Below are 21,954 nucleotides of genomic sequence, written 5' to 3' on the forward strand. Positions count from 1 at the left end.
TGAGCTCTTTTTAACGTCGACTCTTTTTTACTCGAATCTTTCAGCTACCGAGTTCAGACCACTTGGTATAATTATTGTTCAGAAGATTATAATTTTTAAGAGCAATTGAACCAGATATCATAATGATTTTTGGAAATTTTCTAAATGTTGAGTGATTTTTTTTTATTTATGGGCCATTCATTAATGGAGCATTCATTAATATATATACATATATATATATATATATATATATATATATATATATATATAAAATGCAATTTTGTGGAATTAGTTTTGCATGATGTAGTTAACTTTCCTTCGCATTGGGTGAGAGAAGACCTCAAGGAATAAATCAACAAATTCCAGTTTAGATAGCTCTGCGACATTTTGTTCACCTTAAGACTTTTTCATTCACTTTTTTGTCTCAAAACATACTGAACGGACATACACAATGGAGACTACCAGAAACAAAGAAATGTCAGGAAACTCAAAAAACAAACAAACAAGATAGAATTAGAGACTCAAGGAGGACCAAAAAGTTAGGCTTAAAATCTTGGGAACTGGAGAAATCCTTCTGTAGTATTTCGAGTGTTCGGATTTACTCCGTAAAGAAAAATTTGCAAAAGAATTGAACAAATGTAGAATCAAAAGTTATTTAAATGCATATGTGAAAACTGAACGTTTTTTGATAGATTATCAATGTTCTCTTTTATTTAAGATTAGTAAAGCATTTACAACTAGAAACCGATTTTCATTTTTTCTACGACCTCTTTCGATTAAACTCTAAAAGTTAACTCTTTAGTTAGGTTTCTAAAAGTTAACATAAGCGGTACCGTTGTATCAAGAACAAAGCATGAATCTGTGTACAGTTGTACGAAAACAAGGTATTTATCGTTGTTTGTTTGTTGCCTCGAAAAAACAAATGCCGTCATTGATTTTAGATTTTAAGAACAGTGCATAATTCAGATTCTTTTGCAATATGACAAAAACATGTCTTTACAAATGTGTACTTGGTGGACAACTGGCGAGTTTTTAGGCGGTTTTTTGAGGTCACCATCTTAGCCATCAGAGTCTACCAAAGTTTTAGCTTTTCATTTATATGCTAAACAGTGAACGAAGTTTGCAAAATGGTATAAACAAATAACCATATTTGCCAATGAGCTCAAAACATTAAGCTGATGCAACTTTCATAATTAAGTCTATTATATATTTAGAAGGTTGAAAACTAGCGCAGAAAGCATTGACCAACTTTTCATCGTTAGACAATGTTATAATTAATAATATTTAAAGATAGTATAATGGTTTCTTATGTTCAAACTTGATTTATATATGCGATAAAAGAAGTTTTGTATATAGTGTACACTTTGGCGTTCTAGTCTAGATCATAAGAAAAATTACCGATTTTCAACTCAAAGCAAGTCGCCATGTCTTCAGAACAGAACTCTAATATAACATCAGAACGTTTACTTGAGTTGAATCAACGAATAGCGTATCTATATAGACAGAGAACTCTTACAGTAGACGAAACTGAGAAACAAGAACTGACCGACCAAATTGACGCGGCTGCTGACGAAATCAACAACCCAAACCCTAATGCAAACATGCCCTTTGGTAGAAGAGCAACCAATCAGACGCAAGCCAGTTCCAGCTCCGGCTCGACCACTGACATCTCTTCTTCGGCTGCTAAACCACCTTCAGCACCCAAGAAAAGCAAAAATCCCGCTCCATCTAAACCAGATAGTTCGAAAAACGCAGGAAACAAGAATGTTCCACCAAAAATTGAAATTCCGTCCGATACTCCGCCCAATAACGAGACGCGACGTCCGTCCAGCGAACTGTCGCCAAATTATATCGACAAGCGAAGACCTTCGAATTTTCAGGAGCAAATTGATTACTTAGTAAAAATTGGGAAAGGGCGGGAAGAAGCAATAAGCATAGTCAATTCAGTGTCCGTGCGCAGAAAAATGTCTGTAGGCTCAAAAGATTTGGAATTTGCTGTCTATTACGTAACCGATGGTGATTTCAGCGATCGCAGAGAGCTTTTGCAGCTTAATATGGATGAGGGAATTATTTCCCTACATGGAGGGAACGCGCCCATCTTCGAACTTGATGTTTTGAATCTGAAGTCTGTCACGCCCATGGACGAAAACCGAATTCTGCTCAAAACCATTGAGCTTGAAGGTTACGAGTTGAAAATGGAAAGTGAGACGAGCCAAAGCGAGCTGCATGAAGCTCTGAAAGTTCTAAATCCCAAACTTGGAAAGAGAAAAATTTCATTTGAGGGAATTTTAGAGAAGAAAAGCCCTCTGGGTTGGAGCGCTAAAGATGTGAAACTTGAAGATGGTCATTTATTGTACAAAATCAAAGGAAAAAAAGGACAGTATCTGGGCTTAATCGAGATCCAGACATCTGATGTCATTGTCCAGAAAGTACCAAAAATACCTCACCAGTTCAGAATTGAAACTCGAGATGGCAAGTCGTACAATTTTAGAGATCCCAATAAGAACAGTAAGGTTGCCAACGAATGGGTTCACAAACTTAAACAATGTGTCGAAGATGGTAAAAAGCAATTGTCCTTTCGGGGACCAAAGCGTGTGCAAAATACGCATTTATCAGTTCATTTTGAGAACTATCCGAGGATCGAACAATTATTGAGCGAAATTCAGAACGAAATCGGAAATGCAACAAAAGTTAATGAGTTACGATGGCAACTGCACGAGATTTTGTCAGCTGATCAGAGGAATACAGAAAATGACATGGGACGTGAGCTGGTCCAGAAAATGGCGTCAGTTAGAGGTCGAGTGAGCACTATGTTGGCCACAGATGCCGATGATACAGATTCATTGACAACTTCAAGTGATCCAATCAATCAGAACGCTGAATACGATATTGGGTGAGTTTAAAATTGTTAAGTAAAACAACACATTTAAGTAGTTCTCACTGATAAATGAGAGTGCAATTGATCAGACTAAGGAAAATGTCTTTGATCATTTACGTTATTTAATTACTAAAAATTGTTATATAATTTTTAAAAATTGTAATGCACAGATACGGAAGGTGAAATTCAAATATAATACGACTATATATATCAAGGTCGCCAACTGAAGTTATATATAACCAGGACCCTTAACCCCCCCCCCCCCCTCCCAAAAAAAAATATATGCGCCTAGTGTTAGTCTACTGCGCATGTCTGCACAACAATCACAGCACATTCATTCCAATTTAATGTTTTTGACAATAAACCCATAATCAACGCCATATCGCCAGTTAGATATATTAATGCTGCAAAACTGTGTTACCAATGAGATATAGACGTTTGCGATAAAGGTCAGAAGTTTTCAGTGAATTCAAGCACTGAGTCACTTAATCTACACATCGGTTATCAGCATGTTTGACGTGGAAAAACCCACTTGCAGTTTTTAAATACCAGATTCGAGAAAGTCAGATTTTCCTATAAACAGTGCCATATTTCAAAACTGCCGGCACTTAAACTTGCGAAATGCGTGTTTCAAGCAAGTCTAAGTGACTGTGCTAAACGCTTGACTGTTACGAATGCCAGATATTCCAAGTGACTTCACTAGAGTTACGTAATCGATAACTAAGGCTGCAGTCGACATATTTGATTACAGAAAACAACAATGTATAGATCTGATGAGCGTTCTTTTCTTTAAACTTGAGACGTTATTAGGGTGGACAATGACACTTTAGCAGAAGATGTAGAAAATAGTTCGGGAGCTGAACTCGGGAGCAATGCAACAATCCAAATGCAGCCCCCTTCAATTGAACCCATCCAATCAAATCTGGCTTTGGAACAATTGAAGAAATCAGGGCGCTTTTTGGGCAGTGGAGGACATTTGACTGCACCCACTGTGAAACAGTTAAGAGATGCGAGAAGCCATCTGACTAAATCATACAGAATTGAAGCAACGAGTGACGACGAAAATTATGACACCTTTCAAAATCAAAACGACGCGACGCCTACTGACGAAGGTAATTATATCTCACTGTATTCCTTAACTGTCAGAAATATTAAAGAAAGAAATTGCGGTAAACATTCTATAAAAGCGCGGTGAAAAAATTCCTAAGAAATTTAACCTTTGCAGCAAAATTCACAAATTTCCTCCGGTGATTTTACTTTAAAAAAAAACAGATAAGTTTACAACCTGAACAAATCAGGGAAAAATGATGTGACCTTCCTGAGAAAATAAAACGGTCAATTATATCTTTTTAATAGATTTCTTTATGTTTTAAAAAAAAGATAAATGTTTGTTACGTGTAAGCAACATAAACAATGTAAATTAAATCAAAATAGGAATCATAGAAGCATTCCGACGAATTTCACTGATCCATTGATAACATTTTTGTTTTTCATTAAATCCTCACGATTGACTAATTGGATTTTAGTGCTACGATTTGTCATCATCCATCGATGGGATTTTTATCTCATAAAATTAAGTTCCATTGATCGATTAAAAGCCAAAGAATTTTAAATACATGCCTTAATTAACATTTACAAATGGTTTAAGACTTTGTTGTAAAACGTTGCCAGCACTTGACATGATACATATCGTTTCTAAATCTTTCAGTCCGGAGAACAAAATTTATCGCCTTTGTGCTGGATTACAAGGAGAGGTAGAAAAAAATGCAGCTACTTCATTAATTTTCTATTTGTTGTTCTTGACTGTTGCATATTTTAAATTATTTTCCTCAGAATCATGTTCCTTTATTGCTTGGAACCCCTGTCGCTTATGTAAGTACCGCTTTCAAAGCCATTCTTCAGCTTCTTTTAATCCAAAAATGTTGAATCAATTCAATTCAAAATTTTCAAATTAAGTCAAAATTGTGTCAAATTCATAGATTTGACCAGAATGAGATGTGCAGCCCAAGCCAGCTATGATCAGACCATCCAGACTGAAATCGGCTCTGATCAGACAAATTTATGTCGCGCACCGGGGTGGCAGACGCGCATGGTCGCGCATTGGGAGTACCCCGACTGACACTTTTAAGTGTTGAGGTAGCAGTAATCATTGGTATAATCTATTATTTTGAGAAAAATAGACGGCATTTTATGTACATGGTTTTAGATTTATTCGGTAAAAAAATAGATCCAAACAAAAAAATCAGCTCGAAAAGAATTACCAAAACTTAGTCTTCTGCGTGGCCTTTGATATTAATCAAGTTAAAATGGGGAAGTGCTGTGAAAAAAAAACAGTCCTCGCAGGGGTTATTTATCTCTTTTTTATTGACTTTTTTTGGTTGGACAGCTTGGATCTGGCAGACTTTCCAGTCTCTGGAACTGTTTCTGATCAGACCCTACAAATACTGAAAAGTGCCCTGTTGAGACTATCCAGGTCATATCACAAGACCAAGCAGACCCTAGACCACACTATTATTAGGCTATCCGGACTCTGGATGAGATCCTGATTAAACTATCTGGACTGCAGGTAGTGCCCTGATCAGACCGTGCAGATTCTGGATGGGGTTGTGATCATACTATTCAGACCGTAGGTAGTACTACCGATCTGATCAGGGCGTGCTTGGATGAAGAATCTCTTTCTGGGTAGACTTTTAAAAAGACAATTTTCCAAATCCACCACTTTGATTCCGTTTTTAACACAAAAGAAGGATACAATATGTAAAAATAATCTACAAAAATTGATTTTTTTTAAAAAAATTGAATATTTAAAATAGCGGAGTAATTATGAATTTAAACTTTGACTTTTCAATCCAAAACAATCTACAAATCTGAAAAAAATTGCAAAATGGCGAAAATTATAAAGCATTGTTTTTCGAATAGCGTTTCGTTGAATAGTCTAAATTGGCTTCCAAATCATAAAGTTGATTTAGAAGCAAATAACAAATGAAATGAGGAAGCCTTCTGAGGGTGAGAAATACAAAACACCTCACCTTTTTTGGAAATACGAAATCTTTCGGTGTACTTTTATTGCTTCTTTAAAATTAAATCAAAACTATTTAAGCCTGTGCCAAAAATTTATTTATATTTCTTTGATTGGTTGTAATTTGTTGCAAAACTCGGTTTTCTTTTTTTCAACCAAAAAATCCATCCTGAACTAAATTGAAATTTACCTCTTTTAAATATAAGCTCTATCTTATTAATCATCGGTTACTTGTAATTTTCGTTACGCGTTTTGGTTTGACATAAATGAAAATTCACTTTCATTTATTCCTTGTGCTTGTTGATTTTCTTATTGTTATTTCGAAGTCTAAAGAGACTGAAAAACAGTTTTCAATACAAACAAAGAACAGGAAGCAATCATCACCTGTAATCGTGAAGTAGTATTTTATCATGGCCAGATTAAAGTCCGAGAAAACGCAGAGCAGTCATACGCTGAAAACTACAATAAAAAACTATGTTTTGAAATAATCATGGAATGGTACATAAGAAAAATGTCTAAAAGCGTTATATTTACTATGTTTCAGCAAATAAAACAATTCGGCTACTGAAGTGACCTTTTGTTTTTTCCCTAATATCTACAGTAAGTAATGTTCATTCAAATTTTCTAATTTGTTAGAGATAAGATAGGTACAAACATTGCGCTGTATAAATCTCATGTAACTGAAAACAATGGTTCAAGCAAATTTAGAGGCTTTTATGGTTGATCGGCTTCAACTTATTGTTATAATTTTTTCAATTTTAGTTTAGGAAGGGTTCAATCCCCCTACTCATGGTTTTGAACAAATCAATAAAACATTATATATAAATACTTTAAAAAAAGAACATTGTTAATTTCCTCTGATACACATAAGAATAAAATGCAAATGGTAAAAGAGGCAATGTAAAGTTAAGAATATCACATTATCTACAATTATAAAATCATTAAATTACTTAACTAAAAAATTGACCTTACGTTAGTAAAAAATGGACTAAAATGCGACTAAAAATTGACTAAATTAAAAACTTATTGTTCTTTTTTATATCGAACGTTATTTTTTTGACCTGTCATGTTGTTTTATTCTCATGGTAGAGAGAGGTTCAGGTTTATATGCTGGAAGATCGTTGCTGAGTAAGCGAAAAAATATTTTGAGCAATAATATTTCAAGAGAAAAGAGACTGGTAATATTTTGTTGCGAAGTTTGAGATCTGGGACCGATCGTATTTTCTCTTATTAAAAATGGTTTTTATTCCCCAATTCAATTGTTTTTCTAAATTTGTGAGTAATGACTTTTGCAACCCTATCAAAATTAAAGCGGAATAATGCAGATGACTTATTACTATTGCATTAAGTACTAAGATTTTCGTTTTCTCTGGTAAACTTTTACTAAGTGTATTCAAAACTTTTATTCCACAAGTCATTCTCTGAAGAATCTTTTTCACTTCTCCATCAAATTTTAGTTTGTTATCAATAATTACGCCAAGATATTTCACACTATTTGATTCTGCTATTTTTTTATTGTCGACATTCAGAACAGTATTTGTTAACCTCTTCCTGGTGCTGAACACAATATATTCTGTTTTTTGTTTGCTCACCTGTTTTTTTCTTTTTTTGCTGGAAGATACATTAAATAAAAATCAAACTCATAATTGCAATCATTTATTGGCACTCTGTCCATCCCAAAATCAAATAAAGTTACCAAATTAATTAAGTTAATGAGCATGATAATTGCTTGCTTCATAATTGTAAAAAAATAATTGAGCACATGATTGGCCCCAAATTCAAAAACCGTAAAAGAGGTTGATTGGTAAGAGAAACGATGCTTCATAGTAGCATTTTTGTAACCCGAAAAACCATTATACAAACCTCCAGGCTTTTTAAATAACCGATCTGTTCTATGAATAACTGGATAACTTAAATGGCTGAGTTATTCTTTTTGCTTAATTTCAATTTAAAACTTTTCAGATCGAAAGAGTTGTTAAGTAGACATTCAAAGCTATTGTTTTTTTAGCAGGGACAAGTGTATTCACTTTTTGGCTTATTTCTTTGAAAGGAACAGTTATATAGAAGCAGAAAACAAATACTGGTTTGTTGCTCTTCTATTCAAAAGAAAACATTTATTATACCATTGATTGAATAACTAGAAAGAAATTATTAGCGAGGCATGGCCAAATGCGCAGCTCTTTAATCGTCAAGTGAATTTCATTTCTGTTTTTCCTTCCTAGAATTATGTGTTTTTTCCGTGCGTTTTTTGGAAACCGCTGATTGGTGGCTTAGACAATGTCTTTCTCCTTCGTTGCCAAATTTCACAAATTATCACATCTAATTAAAGTGCACTGGCTCGTAATGAAATGTTCTATGATGAAGTGACTGAGGTTTTACAAATATCGAAGCATTTTGTTCAAATTGTGTCAAATAAAATAACATTGAACCTCGAATACTTAAATCGAACAGCTTCGATTCCAGATTCTGTTATTTGCATATCTGACCAGCCAGTGGTTGCTTTTTAAATGACTTCGTAAAATTCTTGGGACTACTTAAGTTGGCGTTTTACTTTTATATGCTTGGACAATCAGTGATTTCAAAATTATCTCTAAGAGTTTAAAATACTTAAAGGCTCTAGCCACAAAAAATTCTGCATGGTACGCGTGTATCTTTTCAGATATCGATCAGGAAGTACCTAATGGCATAGGTACATTTGAGATACACGTCCCAACAACAGTACAAGATGATCAACCTTCGGTACCTCAGATATCAATAGACTCACCAGTCAAAGGCACAAGTAAGAGAGAAACATTTACGTTAGCTTTCCATTTTTAACGGGTTGTTGCAAAGTTTTTCTTGCATACAACTATTGAGATGCAATGGTTATTTTCCCAGGAAGAGTTTTCGTTCGACCCCCCCCCCCCCCCAACCGTTCACCTCACTTTCCAGCAGCTCAATGATTTAGCGGTTAATTTTCAGTAAATTGATGTCTGGGTAAGTTTTGCGAAAAACTTGTCAAACTTTTCTTGCAGTTTATTTTTCACCAATAAAATCCATAGTGTGAGCGCTCTAAAAAAGATTTGAGATTACATCCCATCTAAACCCCAGTCAGCTAAAAAGAAAGCAGACCGAATCCAAATTTTGTTTTTCCTTAAATAACTTTTCGTAACTATTTTTCTTGACAAAGAAAAACTTATTCTGATGTTCATAATTATTGCAGCTTTTTTCTTTTGCGGGGCAATATTTTGATAAGACACTGAAAAAGTGTGACTAGAATTAAGACAAAATCAGATTTGTTTAGGGCAATTAGATGTTGACTCCATGTACCAGGTCTAGTTCTAAGTCGAAAATTTCAAACATTACTTGTAAGTAATGCCTGTAAATGTAGTACTGATTTTTTAAGCAATGAAATGTATTGAAGTGCGTAGCTAAGGTTCTGTTGCCAGGAAAAAATCATCGTCCTTTGAAAATAAATTCTTTGCTTTTTAGCAAGGCTTTCGAGAAAAGCATTTGCTGGGACCCATCTTTGCAGATGCGATTGGTTTTTTTTTTACTGTTTGTCGTTCAATGTCTTACCAAAGTTTCGCTCTCGAAGCTTCACATTTGATTCTCACCAAGAAAGTAGGGTCAAAATGACAATTTTCTATTGCTTCAGCCACCTTATATTTAATGGCAGTTAAGTGAAGTTCATGATCAGTTGACCATACAAAGTTCGCCTTCAAAAGTGTCTTAAGGGATAATATATCTGAGCTAAATTAGATATGCATTTATTGAGGCGATGAATGGAACCCACAAAAGATCATATCTTTTTCAAGGTGTTCGTTGCTGCGTCTGACATAAGTAGTGATTACTTAGATCTGCAGAGCAGAAATACCTGTTTTCAAAAATTTACTCACGCGCCACTCAATTTCTGTTTCTGTAAAAAAATCTTATAGGATGATTTATGCTCAAATTCTCATGGCCAAGTTTTGCTACACAAATAAGTATTCAAGTTCACTCTAAGACTCCTTCTCCTGTCCTTCTATTGAAATGTAAAAAAGGAAACACTGTGTATTTAAAATACCGAGTGAATTATAATCCGTAGCTTTTTGAGATTGCGCTGGCATCTAAGTTAAACCCTGAGAAATTTATTTTAAATGTGTACGTTCCAGAAAAATAAACCAAATAAACCAATTGCCGAAGTGTAGTGTATCGCTTAGCGGGAACATTCAAACTGCGTGAGAAGGAATCAATTAGCAATGCAATATTTGGCACCTTATATTTGTTTTTGATATACGAATGTAATAAAAAACTTCAACTCTAATGCTCGTTGTAACCTTTGATCTTTTCTGACTGTAATTACAATAAGTAAAACACATATTTGATCGGAGCTATTGGCAGGTTTTTCAATGTTTCCCTGTTTCAACAATTCGGAAGAACTGGTTTTTAAAACAGACTCCATATCCTTTTGTTGTTTAGGAGTTTCATGTTTATGAAATCTAGATTACAGTGGGTGTTTTAGGTTCTGCAACCGGGCTGATGAGTTGAAAGCCATTTAAAGGCTGTTTGTCTTTCATTAAAACAATGTGAACTAACTGTTATTTTTTTTGCATATGAGAGGTTAGATTAGAGGACACAGGGCGTCAGGGACAGCTGTTAACATTGCATCATGAACGAGCCATTCAATACATTGTAGTTAGTTTTGTATTTGCCTTAGCGTTTCAATTGGCTGGTTAGATAACGTGGCTCTAGTGAAAATGGCAGACGTACCAAAATATAGAAATTTTACTGCTGGTCAATCACAATTGAGACAATAGGAATGTTGTTTTCTGATTGGCTGATAGCTCAAAAAATTCTCCATGTTTTAAAATAGGATATGCGTGTGAACGTAAAATTGTTTAGAAATCGCGATAAGCCGAAATAGAATAAATATAATTTTTTTGGGGCAAACTGGTCTCACGTTCGGTTGTGATAGATTCATATCAAGTCCCACGGGCCGTTGAGGCATGGCCATGGCCCGCGAGGCATGGCCAGATGCGGTAAAAATAATAATCTAGCATTAGGCTTTGTCCAATTTAGGCTAATTGAACGCATAAAGGTATAGTGTTTTAAATTTCTCAACCAACCACGTTCGTTGAAATTTCTACATTTTGGTACGTCTATTTGTTAAGACGTCACCAGATAACGCGATTGCTTTTTGACATTTGTTTCACTTGTGCTTATTCACTTGTAAGTTACGAGCTCATGCCTTGAGTTCTGATCTGACAGAAGATAGAACAATCGTTTCCTCCTAAAAGGATCTAGAGGTAGACTTACTGCCTTTATTGGAGTTTGTATGGAAGTAAATATAGGAACTCAGAGAGTGAGTTTAAAACGGATTTCCTATCTTTCCAAGTTTAATGGGAGTCCAGTGAGTGAAGTTTTCGGACGGTCACGGGTTGCTGAGAGCGCTATTTAGTAATAATCAAGAAGGACTGGGGTTTGTGTATAGGAAACTCAATTAAAATGATTTGATTGTGTTGATTTTCCAGCCAAAAGGCTACTTAGGCGCACAGGAATTACCCAACATCGCAGTCTCTAATCTCGATTAACGAAAGACAAATTAAGAATGAAGTGCGTATCTGAACAGTAGTCAAAATTTAAGGAAAAAACTTTTCCAAATGATTTAACTAGATTGCAACAGGATGCTTTTCACATAATGGCTTTGGCCTAAACATATTTATTAATTGGTTCTGCTGAAAATTATTGCGCAAAGCTCTTATGAAGATGCCACTAAACCAAAATAAAGTTCACTGGAAAATGAGTGTCAAGTAGTTTTCAGCTTCCTTAGAACAATTAAAAAGAAAAAATCCACAAAAACTACTTCATGATCTTTTTTATATTGCCCATATATCATAACTATATTTTTGGGGAAGATAAAAAAACTTTTTTGTTTGAGTTCATGCAGGGAAATTTTTAGGCAAACGCTTCTTCTGTTCAATCTCTAACTCATGTACCTTTGTAAAAATTAAATGCAGATAATGACACTTGCAGCTGGTTTTAAGGAAAACAAATGGCAATTTTTTTGTAAAAAGAAAGAGCTTGTTAAAATAGAATAATTGGAAATTATTTTTTTCAAAAATAGCGCTCCAATGGTTTTTTTTAATTTCGATTCAGCGGTAGGAATGCTTTTTAATAGTTTTGAAGCACTTTTAAGTATAAATCTTGTGATATGTACTTCAATGCTGTCTAATCAAATAGCCAATCTCATTGTACACATAATTGGTACGTCTATTTGTTAAGACGTCACCAGATAACGCGATTGCTTTTTGACATTTGTTTCACTTATGCTTATTCACTTGTAAGTTACGAGCTCATGCCTTGAGTTCTGATCTGACAGAAGATAGAACAATCGTTTCCTCCTAAAAGGATCTAGAGGTAGACTTACTGCCTTTATTGGAGTTTGTATGGAAGTAAATATAGGAACTCAGAGAGTGAGTTTAAAACGGATTTCCTATCTTTCCAAGTTTAATGGGAGTCCAGTGAGTGAAGTTTTCGGACGGTCACGGGTTGCTGAGAGCGCTATTTAGTAATAATCAAGAAGGACTGGGGTTTGTGTATAGGAAACTCAATTAAAATGATTTGATTGTGTTGATTTTCCAGCCAAAAGGCTACTTAGGCTCACAGGAATTACCCAACATCGCAGTCTCTAATCTCGATTAACGAAAGACAAATTAAGAATGAAGTGCGTATCTGAACAGTAGTCAAAATTTAAGGAAAAAACTTTTCCAAATGATTTAACTATATTGCAACAGGATGCTTTTCACATAATGGCTTTGGCCTAAACATATTTATTAATTGGTTCTGCTGAAAATTATTGCGCAAAGCTCTTATGAAGATGCCACTAAACCAAAATAAAGTTCACTGGAAAATGAGTGTCAAGTAGTTTTCAGCTTCCTTAGAACAATTAAAAAGAAAAAATCCAGAAAAACTACTTCATGATCTTTTTTATATTGCCCATATATCATAACTATAGTTTTGGGGAAGATAAAAAAAACTTTTTTGTTTGAGTTCATGCAGGGAAATTTTTAGGCAAACGCTTCTTCTGTTCAATCTCTAACTCATGTACCTTTGTAAAAATTAAATGCAGATAATGACACTTGCAGCTGGTTTTAAGGAAAACAAATGGCAATTTTTTTGTAAAAAGAAAGAGCTTGTTAAAATAGAATAATTGGAAATTATTTTTTTCAAAAATAGCGCTCCAATGGTTTTTTTTAATTTCGATTCAGCGGTAGGAATGCTTTTTAATAGTTTTGAAGCACTTTTAAGTATCAATCTTGTGATATGTACTTCAATGCTGTCTAATCAAATAGCCAATCTCATTGTACACATAATTGGTACGTCTATTTGTTAAGACGTCACCAGATAACGCGATTGCTTTTTGACATTTGTTTCACTTATGCTTATTCACTTGTAAGTTACGAGCTCATGCCTTGAGTTCTGATCTGACAGAAGATAGAACAATCGTTTCCTCCTAAAAAGGCTCTAGAGGTAGACTTACTGCCTTTATTGGAGTTTGTATGGAAGTAAATATAGGAACTCAGAGAGTGAGTTTAAAACGGATTTCCTATCTTTCCAAGTTTAATGGGAGTCCAGTGAGTGAAGTTTTCGGGCGGTCACGGGTTGCTGAGAGCGCTATTTAGTAATAATCAAGAAGGACTGGGGTTTGTGTATAGGAAACTCAATTAAAATGATTTGATTGTGTTGCTTTTCCAGCCAAAAGGCTACTTAGGCGCACAGGATTTACCCAACATCGCAGTCTCTAATCTCGATTAACGAAAGACAAATTAAGAATGAAGTGCGTATCTGAACAGTAGTCAAAATTTAAGGAAAAAACTTTTCCAAATGATTTAACTAGATTGCAACAGGATGCTTTTCACATAATGGCTTTGGCCTAAACATATTTATTAATTGGTTCTGCTGAAAATTATTGCGCAAAGCTCTTATGAAGATGCCACTAAACCGAAATAAAGTTCACTGGAAAATGAGTGTCAAGTAGTTTTCAGCTTCCTTAGAACAATTAAAAAGAAAAAATCCAGAAAAACTACTTCATGATCTTTTTTATATTGCCCATATATCATAACTATAGTTTTGGGGAAGATAAAAAAAACCTTTTTGTTTGAGTTCATGCAGGGAAATTTTTAGGCAAACGCTTCTTCTGTTCAATCTCTAACTCGTGTACCTTTGTAAAAATTAAATGCAGATAATGACACTTGCGGCTGGTTTTAAGGAAAACAAATGACAATTTTTTTGTAAAAAGAAAGAGCTTGTTAAAATAGAATAATTGGAAATTATTTTTTTCAAAAATAGCGCTCCAATGGTTTTTTTTAATTTCGATTCAGCGGTAGGAATACTTTTTAATAGTTTTGAAGCACTTTTAAGTATCAATCTTGTGATATGTACTTCAATGCTGTCTAATCAAATAGCCAATCTCATTGTACACATAATTGAGAGGTAGAAAAATTTTCTGCGAAATTGTGTCAGATCTTCAGACTTCAAATCTCTAATTTTAAACATTCTATTTCACTTCTTAAAATGGGCGATCGAAAGCCATTTGATATAACTTTAAACATTTTTACATTGATTACAATTTTTACATTGCTTTCAAGTTTTTACAGTATCATGAAAATGTTTGAGATTATTGACGATCACATTTTGAGATTGTGTAAAATAATTTCGATTCAAGTTAATCGTTCAGGCTTTTCATTCTCGCATCTAGTTCCATTAAAAATACACAAAATTTGCGCTTATGACTCTGTATTTTGTTTGATTAGTAGTACTCATCTGAATGAGTAATAATGAGTTTTATTTCCCCATTATAATGCTCCCAATAAAATTATGGCCCAACCATTTAAAGCATTTAGGTGATCATACGCCCTACGGTTAAAAGGCTGGGGCTGCATTAGGAATGACTCCATTTTGATTAAGAACAATTAGATTCCGTTGAGATGGGGGAGTTTAATGACCAAAATGCACTGCCGATTCCTGCATTGGGAGCACGTCTCCAAAAACTTTCAAATGAGACTGCAAGTTTTATGTCTTTTGATACCGACAATCTATATAAATATGTCAACCAAGCAGTTGTCTGCCATGAACATGGGGATGTCATCTGCAGTCATTACTGAATTCGCTAGCGAATAACAAAGAAACAGAAAATTTCCAGTTCTAGAGAAAACTTATCTCCATCTTTTGAAAACAAAATTTTCTCGCTGATACCAACACTCGTCCTGGAGACCAACCATTGTAAATAATGTGCCCGAGAGATCGAAGTGCGCTATGGAAGCAGCCGAAGAATTCAAAATTGCATTACGAGAATAGTTGTTCTAGTCCCTGACTTTTATTCGTACCCTTCACAGCTGAGGTGTTGGGCAGTTTCTCCCAGATTTTAAAGGAGGCGTTGCACCGCATTGCTCTGCTAGCGGACAGCAGAAAAAAAATCTATTTCAGGGACTGGCTCTCATATTTGACGGGCTTTCTATAGTTATCAATTGTGGTTCTGCTACAATTCTGCTTGCGCAAGCAATTACTTAGGAACCGCTGAGCTTCAGACAAAAAGTATTTGCCGTCAAATACAAATGACATTCAGCCAAAGGTTTGCCACAGTACTGCCAATAATATGAAAACCCTAGATTGTGTGAGTCCATCTGCAGCTATGACAACGCAATTAATTGAATCGCTTCGGGAATTGAGCTGCTTTTGGGTGAATCCATGAAATGATTTTGTCGCTAGAAAAAGTTTTGTGCAAAAAACTAGCCAATAATAGATACAGTTTATAATATATTATTTGTATCATACCATATTTTTATAATGAGTTTATATAGCAAAATATGTATATAAGGTTCACATAACAAAATAGAAGTACATTAGAAAACTTCATCAAGCTGTCCGTATCTTAAAAATTGGAGATGCAAGTTGTGGCAATCAATGATAAGAAATCAAATTTCTGACAAGCTGCCTGAAATGTTCGATGTCCGGTCGCAAAAATTCAAAAAGTCCTTTGACAAATTTGGGACCGAAAAACTGAATGGAGAGTACATTATGAGTCTGGTTTTTTTTATCGACCCTTCTCTGAAAAAAATTCACATGTAGTTCGCCAACATAGGTAGGAAAATAGACAGCTACAGCCAACATAAGTAGCTCGACATCATTCAAAAATCACAGAGGTCGAATTTTAATTTGTTTAAGGTGTCGACAATACTAGCACTGGACTAAATGACAACCTACCAAAGAACACACATTCCCCCGAGGAACCCATTAACTATCTCGAGCTTAACGAAGAACCCAGTACACAACCCGATACCGATATTTACGAGGTACCAAACTTCCCAATTCTAGAACAGCAACAAAAGCCACCGGAACCGTCTGCTAGATCCAACAAACCTACTGAGCCTCCCACTGTGACTATTAAAGCCAACGACATTGATACAGTTACTGCCAAAGAAAACGAGCCGGAAACAAGCAGTGAAACCCGCGGAAGTGAAAATTATATCGAAACATCTGATGTTTCCGTAAAACCAAACGATGTCTATGAAGATATTACCAAAGGGCCCGCCGATGCGGAGAACCAAACTACGGACAAACAGGTTAGAGAACCCTCAGACCCGACTCCAAAAGCCGAAATTTTAAACACTGCAAAAGTCGAAAACGAGATCAAAGAGGTGTCTGAGGCCGTTAAATCCGAACAAAGGACGCAGACAGAAAAATTAAACCATGTTACAGAAACTCCAGACATATATAGCGACATATCAAATGAAACTGAGCAAACAAAACCCAAAACTGTCATAGAACCAACAAAACCCGAGCCAGAGAAAGAAAAACAAGAAATTGGAATCAAAACACCGGTGCCGAATTCCAGACCGACACCAAGTACAAAAACAAAGGCCCCCCAGGCTCCCGCTCCTCCTGTACCACAGCCACCTCCCCGGCCAGGTTTCTTCTCTAGGTTCAGAACCCAAGCACCTCAGATCCGACAAATCCAGTTCATAGCAATCACGAGCCCCGATTCCATAAACCATGCAATTTGGTCAACAAAGGACCAATCAGAGAGCAGAAATGCAGTGGATTTGGACGAATCAGAACGGGCTGAAATTTTTGAGCTGTTCAGGTTACAAAGTGCGAAAAAGCAAGTAGCACTAGAGGCGGTCGATGCTAAAACTCCTGACAAGAAGTATGGAGGGTACTCAATCGGAGGACCACGTGAACAAAGATTAGAAATGTTCTTCAAGTTAGTTTTGAACATAGCACGCTTTAATCCAATTGCGGCGAATACAGAAATGAGCACTAATACTTCCCTTTAGTAAGAATTTGATAGAAACTCATTTGGTACAAAAAGTAGAAATAGCAGAAATTGGTTCAAAAAGTTGGCAGCGAAGATCAAATTTCATCCAAATAACCAGAAAATAAAAGTTCTTTAAAAATCACCCCAAGTCCCGTTTGCCTAAGGAAGGTTCTTGCAATGTCAATGATATAAAACAGTTTGAGTCAACGTATAGAGCGCATCAAAATTGATACAAACATTTTAAATAGGAAAAATGAATATCAAATTTACCAAAAATGCTGTTGAACTAAAACCGTAAAGCGTCAAAGAAAACGATTGCAGCAAGACTAGTGCCATAATTTTGCGAATTGTTGCCTTTTTATAAGCGTCAATCGAGTAGGTTTATAACCAAACCTGGCAGAAAATATCGGAAGTTTTTGATTTGAAGATTTGAAGACGAAGATTTGAAGACGAATAAACTGGAATAAATAATAATTAAAAGTTTGGAAGAAAAACGTTTGTTGCAATATTTTCCATACGGCTAAATAAAAATTAGTTCACACGAACTAACATAAAACAACATGTACTTCTGATGCTCCTTGAATTAAGTTAAGACTGATTTTGCTATTTTGAAAAAAGGACAACGAAACCACTAATATTTATGTTAGTTTTAGCCTGAGCGCTGAAGGTTCTTCAGAATGCAGAATCACGGTTTTCCTTCTTTAAAACAACCAACTGTTTCTCAAGACTTTATTATCTCCCTCATAAATTTATAGCTTTCAGTAAGTTAGTTTGTTATATTTATTCACTGAATATTTTTTGCGATTCAAAAGAAGCATATTTGGGCATCGACTACAAGAGTTTACAGCGTAGTAAATTTAACAACAAATAAGCTTGTATAGCGTTAGTGTAGGGGTTAAGAAATGTAAGTTAAATAACGAACTGTTCATTAGCTTTTATCGTCATGAAAGCAATCCCTTATAGGAACACTTGATATCCAAGGATATCACGCAACTGAACTCATCTACATGAAAACTTTTGAATTTTTTTGAAGCCATAGGCGCAAATTTCCAAAGTTTAGAAGAGATATTTGCAATTGAGCGGTCGAAAATTTATGCCGTTTCGATTTCTTTACACATTCAATTCGATTATTTACGCTTAAGTACTCTCGTTTGGGAAAAACAGGTTATTTCGTTTTTATATAAATATTTTTATGTATATTTTTATTTTGAACATAAATGTATCGGATGCAAATCGGAAGCAAATCTTACTTGAGCTTCCAAACCGTACTCGGGGGATGTTTCATTCTACGTTTATACCAAAATCCACGCCATCGATAACATTAAGGGTTTGCATTCTCTTTCAGAATTCACAGTCTTGACAAGGCACAAGACGTATTTATGAAGTTCTTTGAGCTGGAAGACAAGACGAAACAAGCTACTTTCATCAGTGAACTCAAGTTTCTCCAACCAACGAACATTGACATTGAATTTTTCACAAAACATCGCTCAGAATTTGACAGTTCAACGGGCATAACATACTGGCAAATGTCCTCGCTTTGCGAAGATAAACATTACTCAGACAAAGTAGAAATTTTGAAAACCATCAACGAAATTCAAGACCAAGGTTATCTCATATCATCAAATCTTAAAAAAGTTATCGACAGCTGCACAGTTTTGCAGAACAGCGAGCAATTCTCAACACTACTAATTTACTGTTTGAAGCTTATCAATTTTATCAACGAAAGCAACTCGCGGCCACCGGTTCAAGCTTTTTCAATTGTTGAAACTTTGCCCAAATTTTCACAGGCGAAAAGTACAGCACGGTCAAATTATACAATGTTGAACGCTTTAGTTGGATTTGTCCAGAAACACGACCCACAAATTTTGGACAAATTGGGCGAAATTAGACTCCAGGGCGTCGATGTTCTGAGTCCGCAAGGTGAGACAAACCCAGGGCAAAAACCTATCAAAAAGTCGAAGGATTTGTTCCCCGTTTTATCATCTCCAGTCAAACTCATGTCAATTATGTTCCGGGATGCTCAGGGATGTATCGATAAAATGAAGAGAACTAGCCATGACATCAAACTGGCATCTTTCGTGGAGAAGGCAAGTCACGTTTTGAGGGTAGAGTGCGAATGTACTCTCAAAATACTCGAGAGCGAGGTAACAAACCTTCATACTCAGTATGAACAGCTAATGAAGCACCTGGGTCAGGAACGGAACACGGACCCTGGCCAGTTTTTCTTCGATGTGAACAAATTCTTGAGAGACTTTTGGCAAGTTAGACGTGATATGAGCAACCCTTTATTTACAAACAGTAATCACGCGCAGAATGTTAGAAAGTACGTGCAGGCAGAACTTGATAACAAGCTTCGAAAAATGGGCTCAATAGATGAAAAAAGTGAAAACATTACAGATATTTAGGGATCTGTATTTTAAACAAGTAGATCAAAAAAACTTACAATTTTTTTAACTATTCCATATGGACAAAAATTAGTGCATCTTAGGCATAGTGAACCCAAATAAGACACGGGCTTTAACAGATAAAGAAAGTGTACTAAAAAATCCAAGAAAATGAATTTAATCACGATGACTGCGGAAGGGTGGGGGGATGTGACGAAAATAAGGAACAGTTCCCACTTCTCACTTGAATTATGTCAAATGCTCGTGCGTTCGGAGTAAAAGAACGTCTTATTTCTCGAGAAATAAGACGTTCTTTTACTCCGAGAAATAAGACGTTCTATTATCTCCACACTTAATAGATATGATAGTAGCTTCATTTATTTAAATGTACCAAGAATATTTTTTAACATATTGTATATTATGATCCAAAGTACTCCAAACCAAATCTATTAACTTACATAAACTTGTACATACAAGCACATTCTTCAAGAAAATTTTCAATTAAAAGATGAAAATCATTCTTTTTTATTTTCTACAGCAGTAAATTACTTGAGCATAACGAGCGATCATGAACCGGATCCTTCAGGAAAAAAAACGTCTGATTAGATTAGCGTGCAATCAGCTGAAGAAGGTGACGTCGTTCTGTTTGAAAGCTAATTATGCCGCCGAGAGTCGTTAGTACATAAAGGCTGCCGGATGACTTGGTGGCAGCCATACAGCACAAAAAAGGGGAGATAGTTGGCAGGAATGAAGAAGTGAAACAAAAATGAGTGAAAAAAGGAGCTTCATCGATTTTCTAAGAATATAAGATCAGAATAGCAATTCAAAAATACATCTCTCACAAAGAGAGAGTAATTACGGTAGAAACGGCTAAATTTCTGTACATTATAGAAGGCGTAGGAGAGTATGACGACCGTTTTAAGCGCGCCTCAAACAAGCACGTCACTGCAAATTCGAAACGATTAAAACAACAAACAACCCCGAGAAGGAGTTGGTTAAAAAATGTATCCGAGGTTGGAGAGACAAAATTTAAACTACCAGACGACATAAAGAATAAACACAAAGAAGTCCCTTTCTGAAATGATTCAACGCTTAACACAAAGAAGTCCTTTTCTGAAATGACTGAACGCCTACAGTTCAGAAGTAAAGTTATTTCCTCAACGGGTAACAAACCACAACTAATAGAAGAAGTGGGATATGACTTCAAAGAACTTCAAAAAATCAAGAGACAAGTTCACTGGTAATACAGGAAATGGTAACTTGTGTAATAGATGTGTAAGTAAGCCCAGTCGCCCAGGTATTAAAACAACTGAAAATAGTTGCGAAGCGCCCAACGGTAGCCAAAATAGATGGTTTTATGAAACCAAATTGACATGAGCGTTTGGTTGTTCGTGCCCTCAAGCTCCACCGGTTAATCTCGTTTCCGTCTGGCAAAGTCCAATTTTCGGACGGATATTCAAAGATCACTGATTACACCGATTTTCAGAGAGCAATGAATGAAACCTTTTGTCGGAGCAATAACTGATTGAAAATTAATTCAGGGAGATAAAAAATGGGGCAGCCAAAACACTGACAACGACTATGCAAAATTACTGCTTGCAGTTATTAGGAGTATCTCTTCAAAAAAACTGAATGCAGATTTTCAAAAAAAATCACTATTAAAAAACCTAAAGCATAAAACAATGAAGACAAAAAAGCGAAGTTGACTTACTTTAATTAAACTGTACATGAAAAACATTCGAACTGTCAGAGACCGTTACCATATTTAACGACACAAGAGAGACTAAACATCTGTTATTTATGAATCTGTAAAGCCTATAAAAAAAGCGAAACTGTCCAAATAATTTGAAAGAAAGTGTGGTTCAACGTCTTTAGCAAATACTTGTCTTCTATTTGAACACTTTACCCGAAGTTTGGAGCGTTAAGAAATTTAATGAATCTAAATAAGAGGCAACGCAGAGAAGGCATCAAGATTCAAAAACAAAAGAAAATCAAAAACTAATTCTCATTTTTTTAAATGCGGGGCTGGGGGTTAGCTAGCTCAGCATGTTACGCTGAAAGCAAAAACAATCTTGCTCTGCTTCAATTTTATATAAAAAGATATTCTTTCACCTGAGCATCCAAAAACCATTAATTACAAATGCACATATCTTTATACATACATCCAAAAGGCAAAATTCAAACAGATTTTCCCACGAAGAGATTCATTATACTCCATTTAAGAGGACGTGTTGAAAAACAAACAATTCTTACTCATGCTTTCGTGCCGGGTTACAAAGAAACGTCTTTCTCTCAAAACTAATTTTACCGTACCAAACAAAATTCCAATATATTGTAAATCAAAATAAATAAACATACTGAATATAACAAACCTGGCTCATGATGATTCAAATGAAACAAAATTCATTCTAAAATA

General features: G+C 35.3%; 2 protein-coding genes across 2 annotated transcripts in view; one reads left to right on the forward strand and one right to left on the reverse strand.

Annotated features, from left to right (window-relative positions):
• Nucleotides 1–21,954, reverse strand: part of LOC142341756 (acid phosphatase type 7-like) — a 324,947-nt gene that overhangs the window by 164,681 nt on the left and 138,312 nt on the right. The window lies entirely within an intron of this gene.
• On the forward strand, nt 1,201–20,056 carry LOC142341747 (uncharacterized). The gene is made up of 5 exons (XM_075392925.1): nt 1,201–2,872; nt 3,668–3,969; nt 8,536–8,655; nt 16,062–17,100; nt 18,500–20,056. Exons 1-5 carry the CDS (start codon nt 1,404–1,406, stop codon nt 19,557–19,559), a joined length of 3,990 nt encoding a protein of 1,329 aa, XP_075249040.1. The 5' UTR covers nt 1,201–1,403; the 3' UTR covers nt 19,560–20,056.

The sequence above is a fragment of the Convolutriloba macropyga genome, chromosome 6 (genome assembly GCF_964194025.1).
Source record: "Convolutriloba macropyga chromosome 6, txConMacr16.3, whole genome shotgun sequence".
In the NCBI taxonomy this organism is placed as follows: domain Eukaryota; kingdom Metazoa; phylum Xenacoelomorpha; order Acoela; family Convolutidae; genus Convolutriloba; species Convolutriloba macropyga.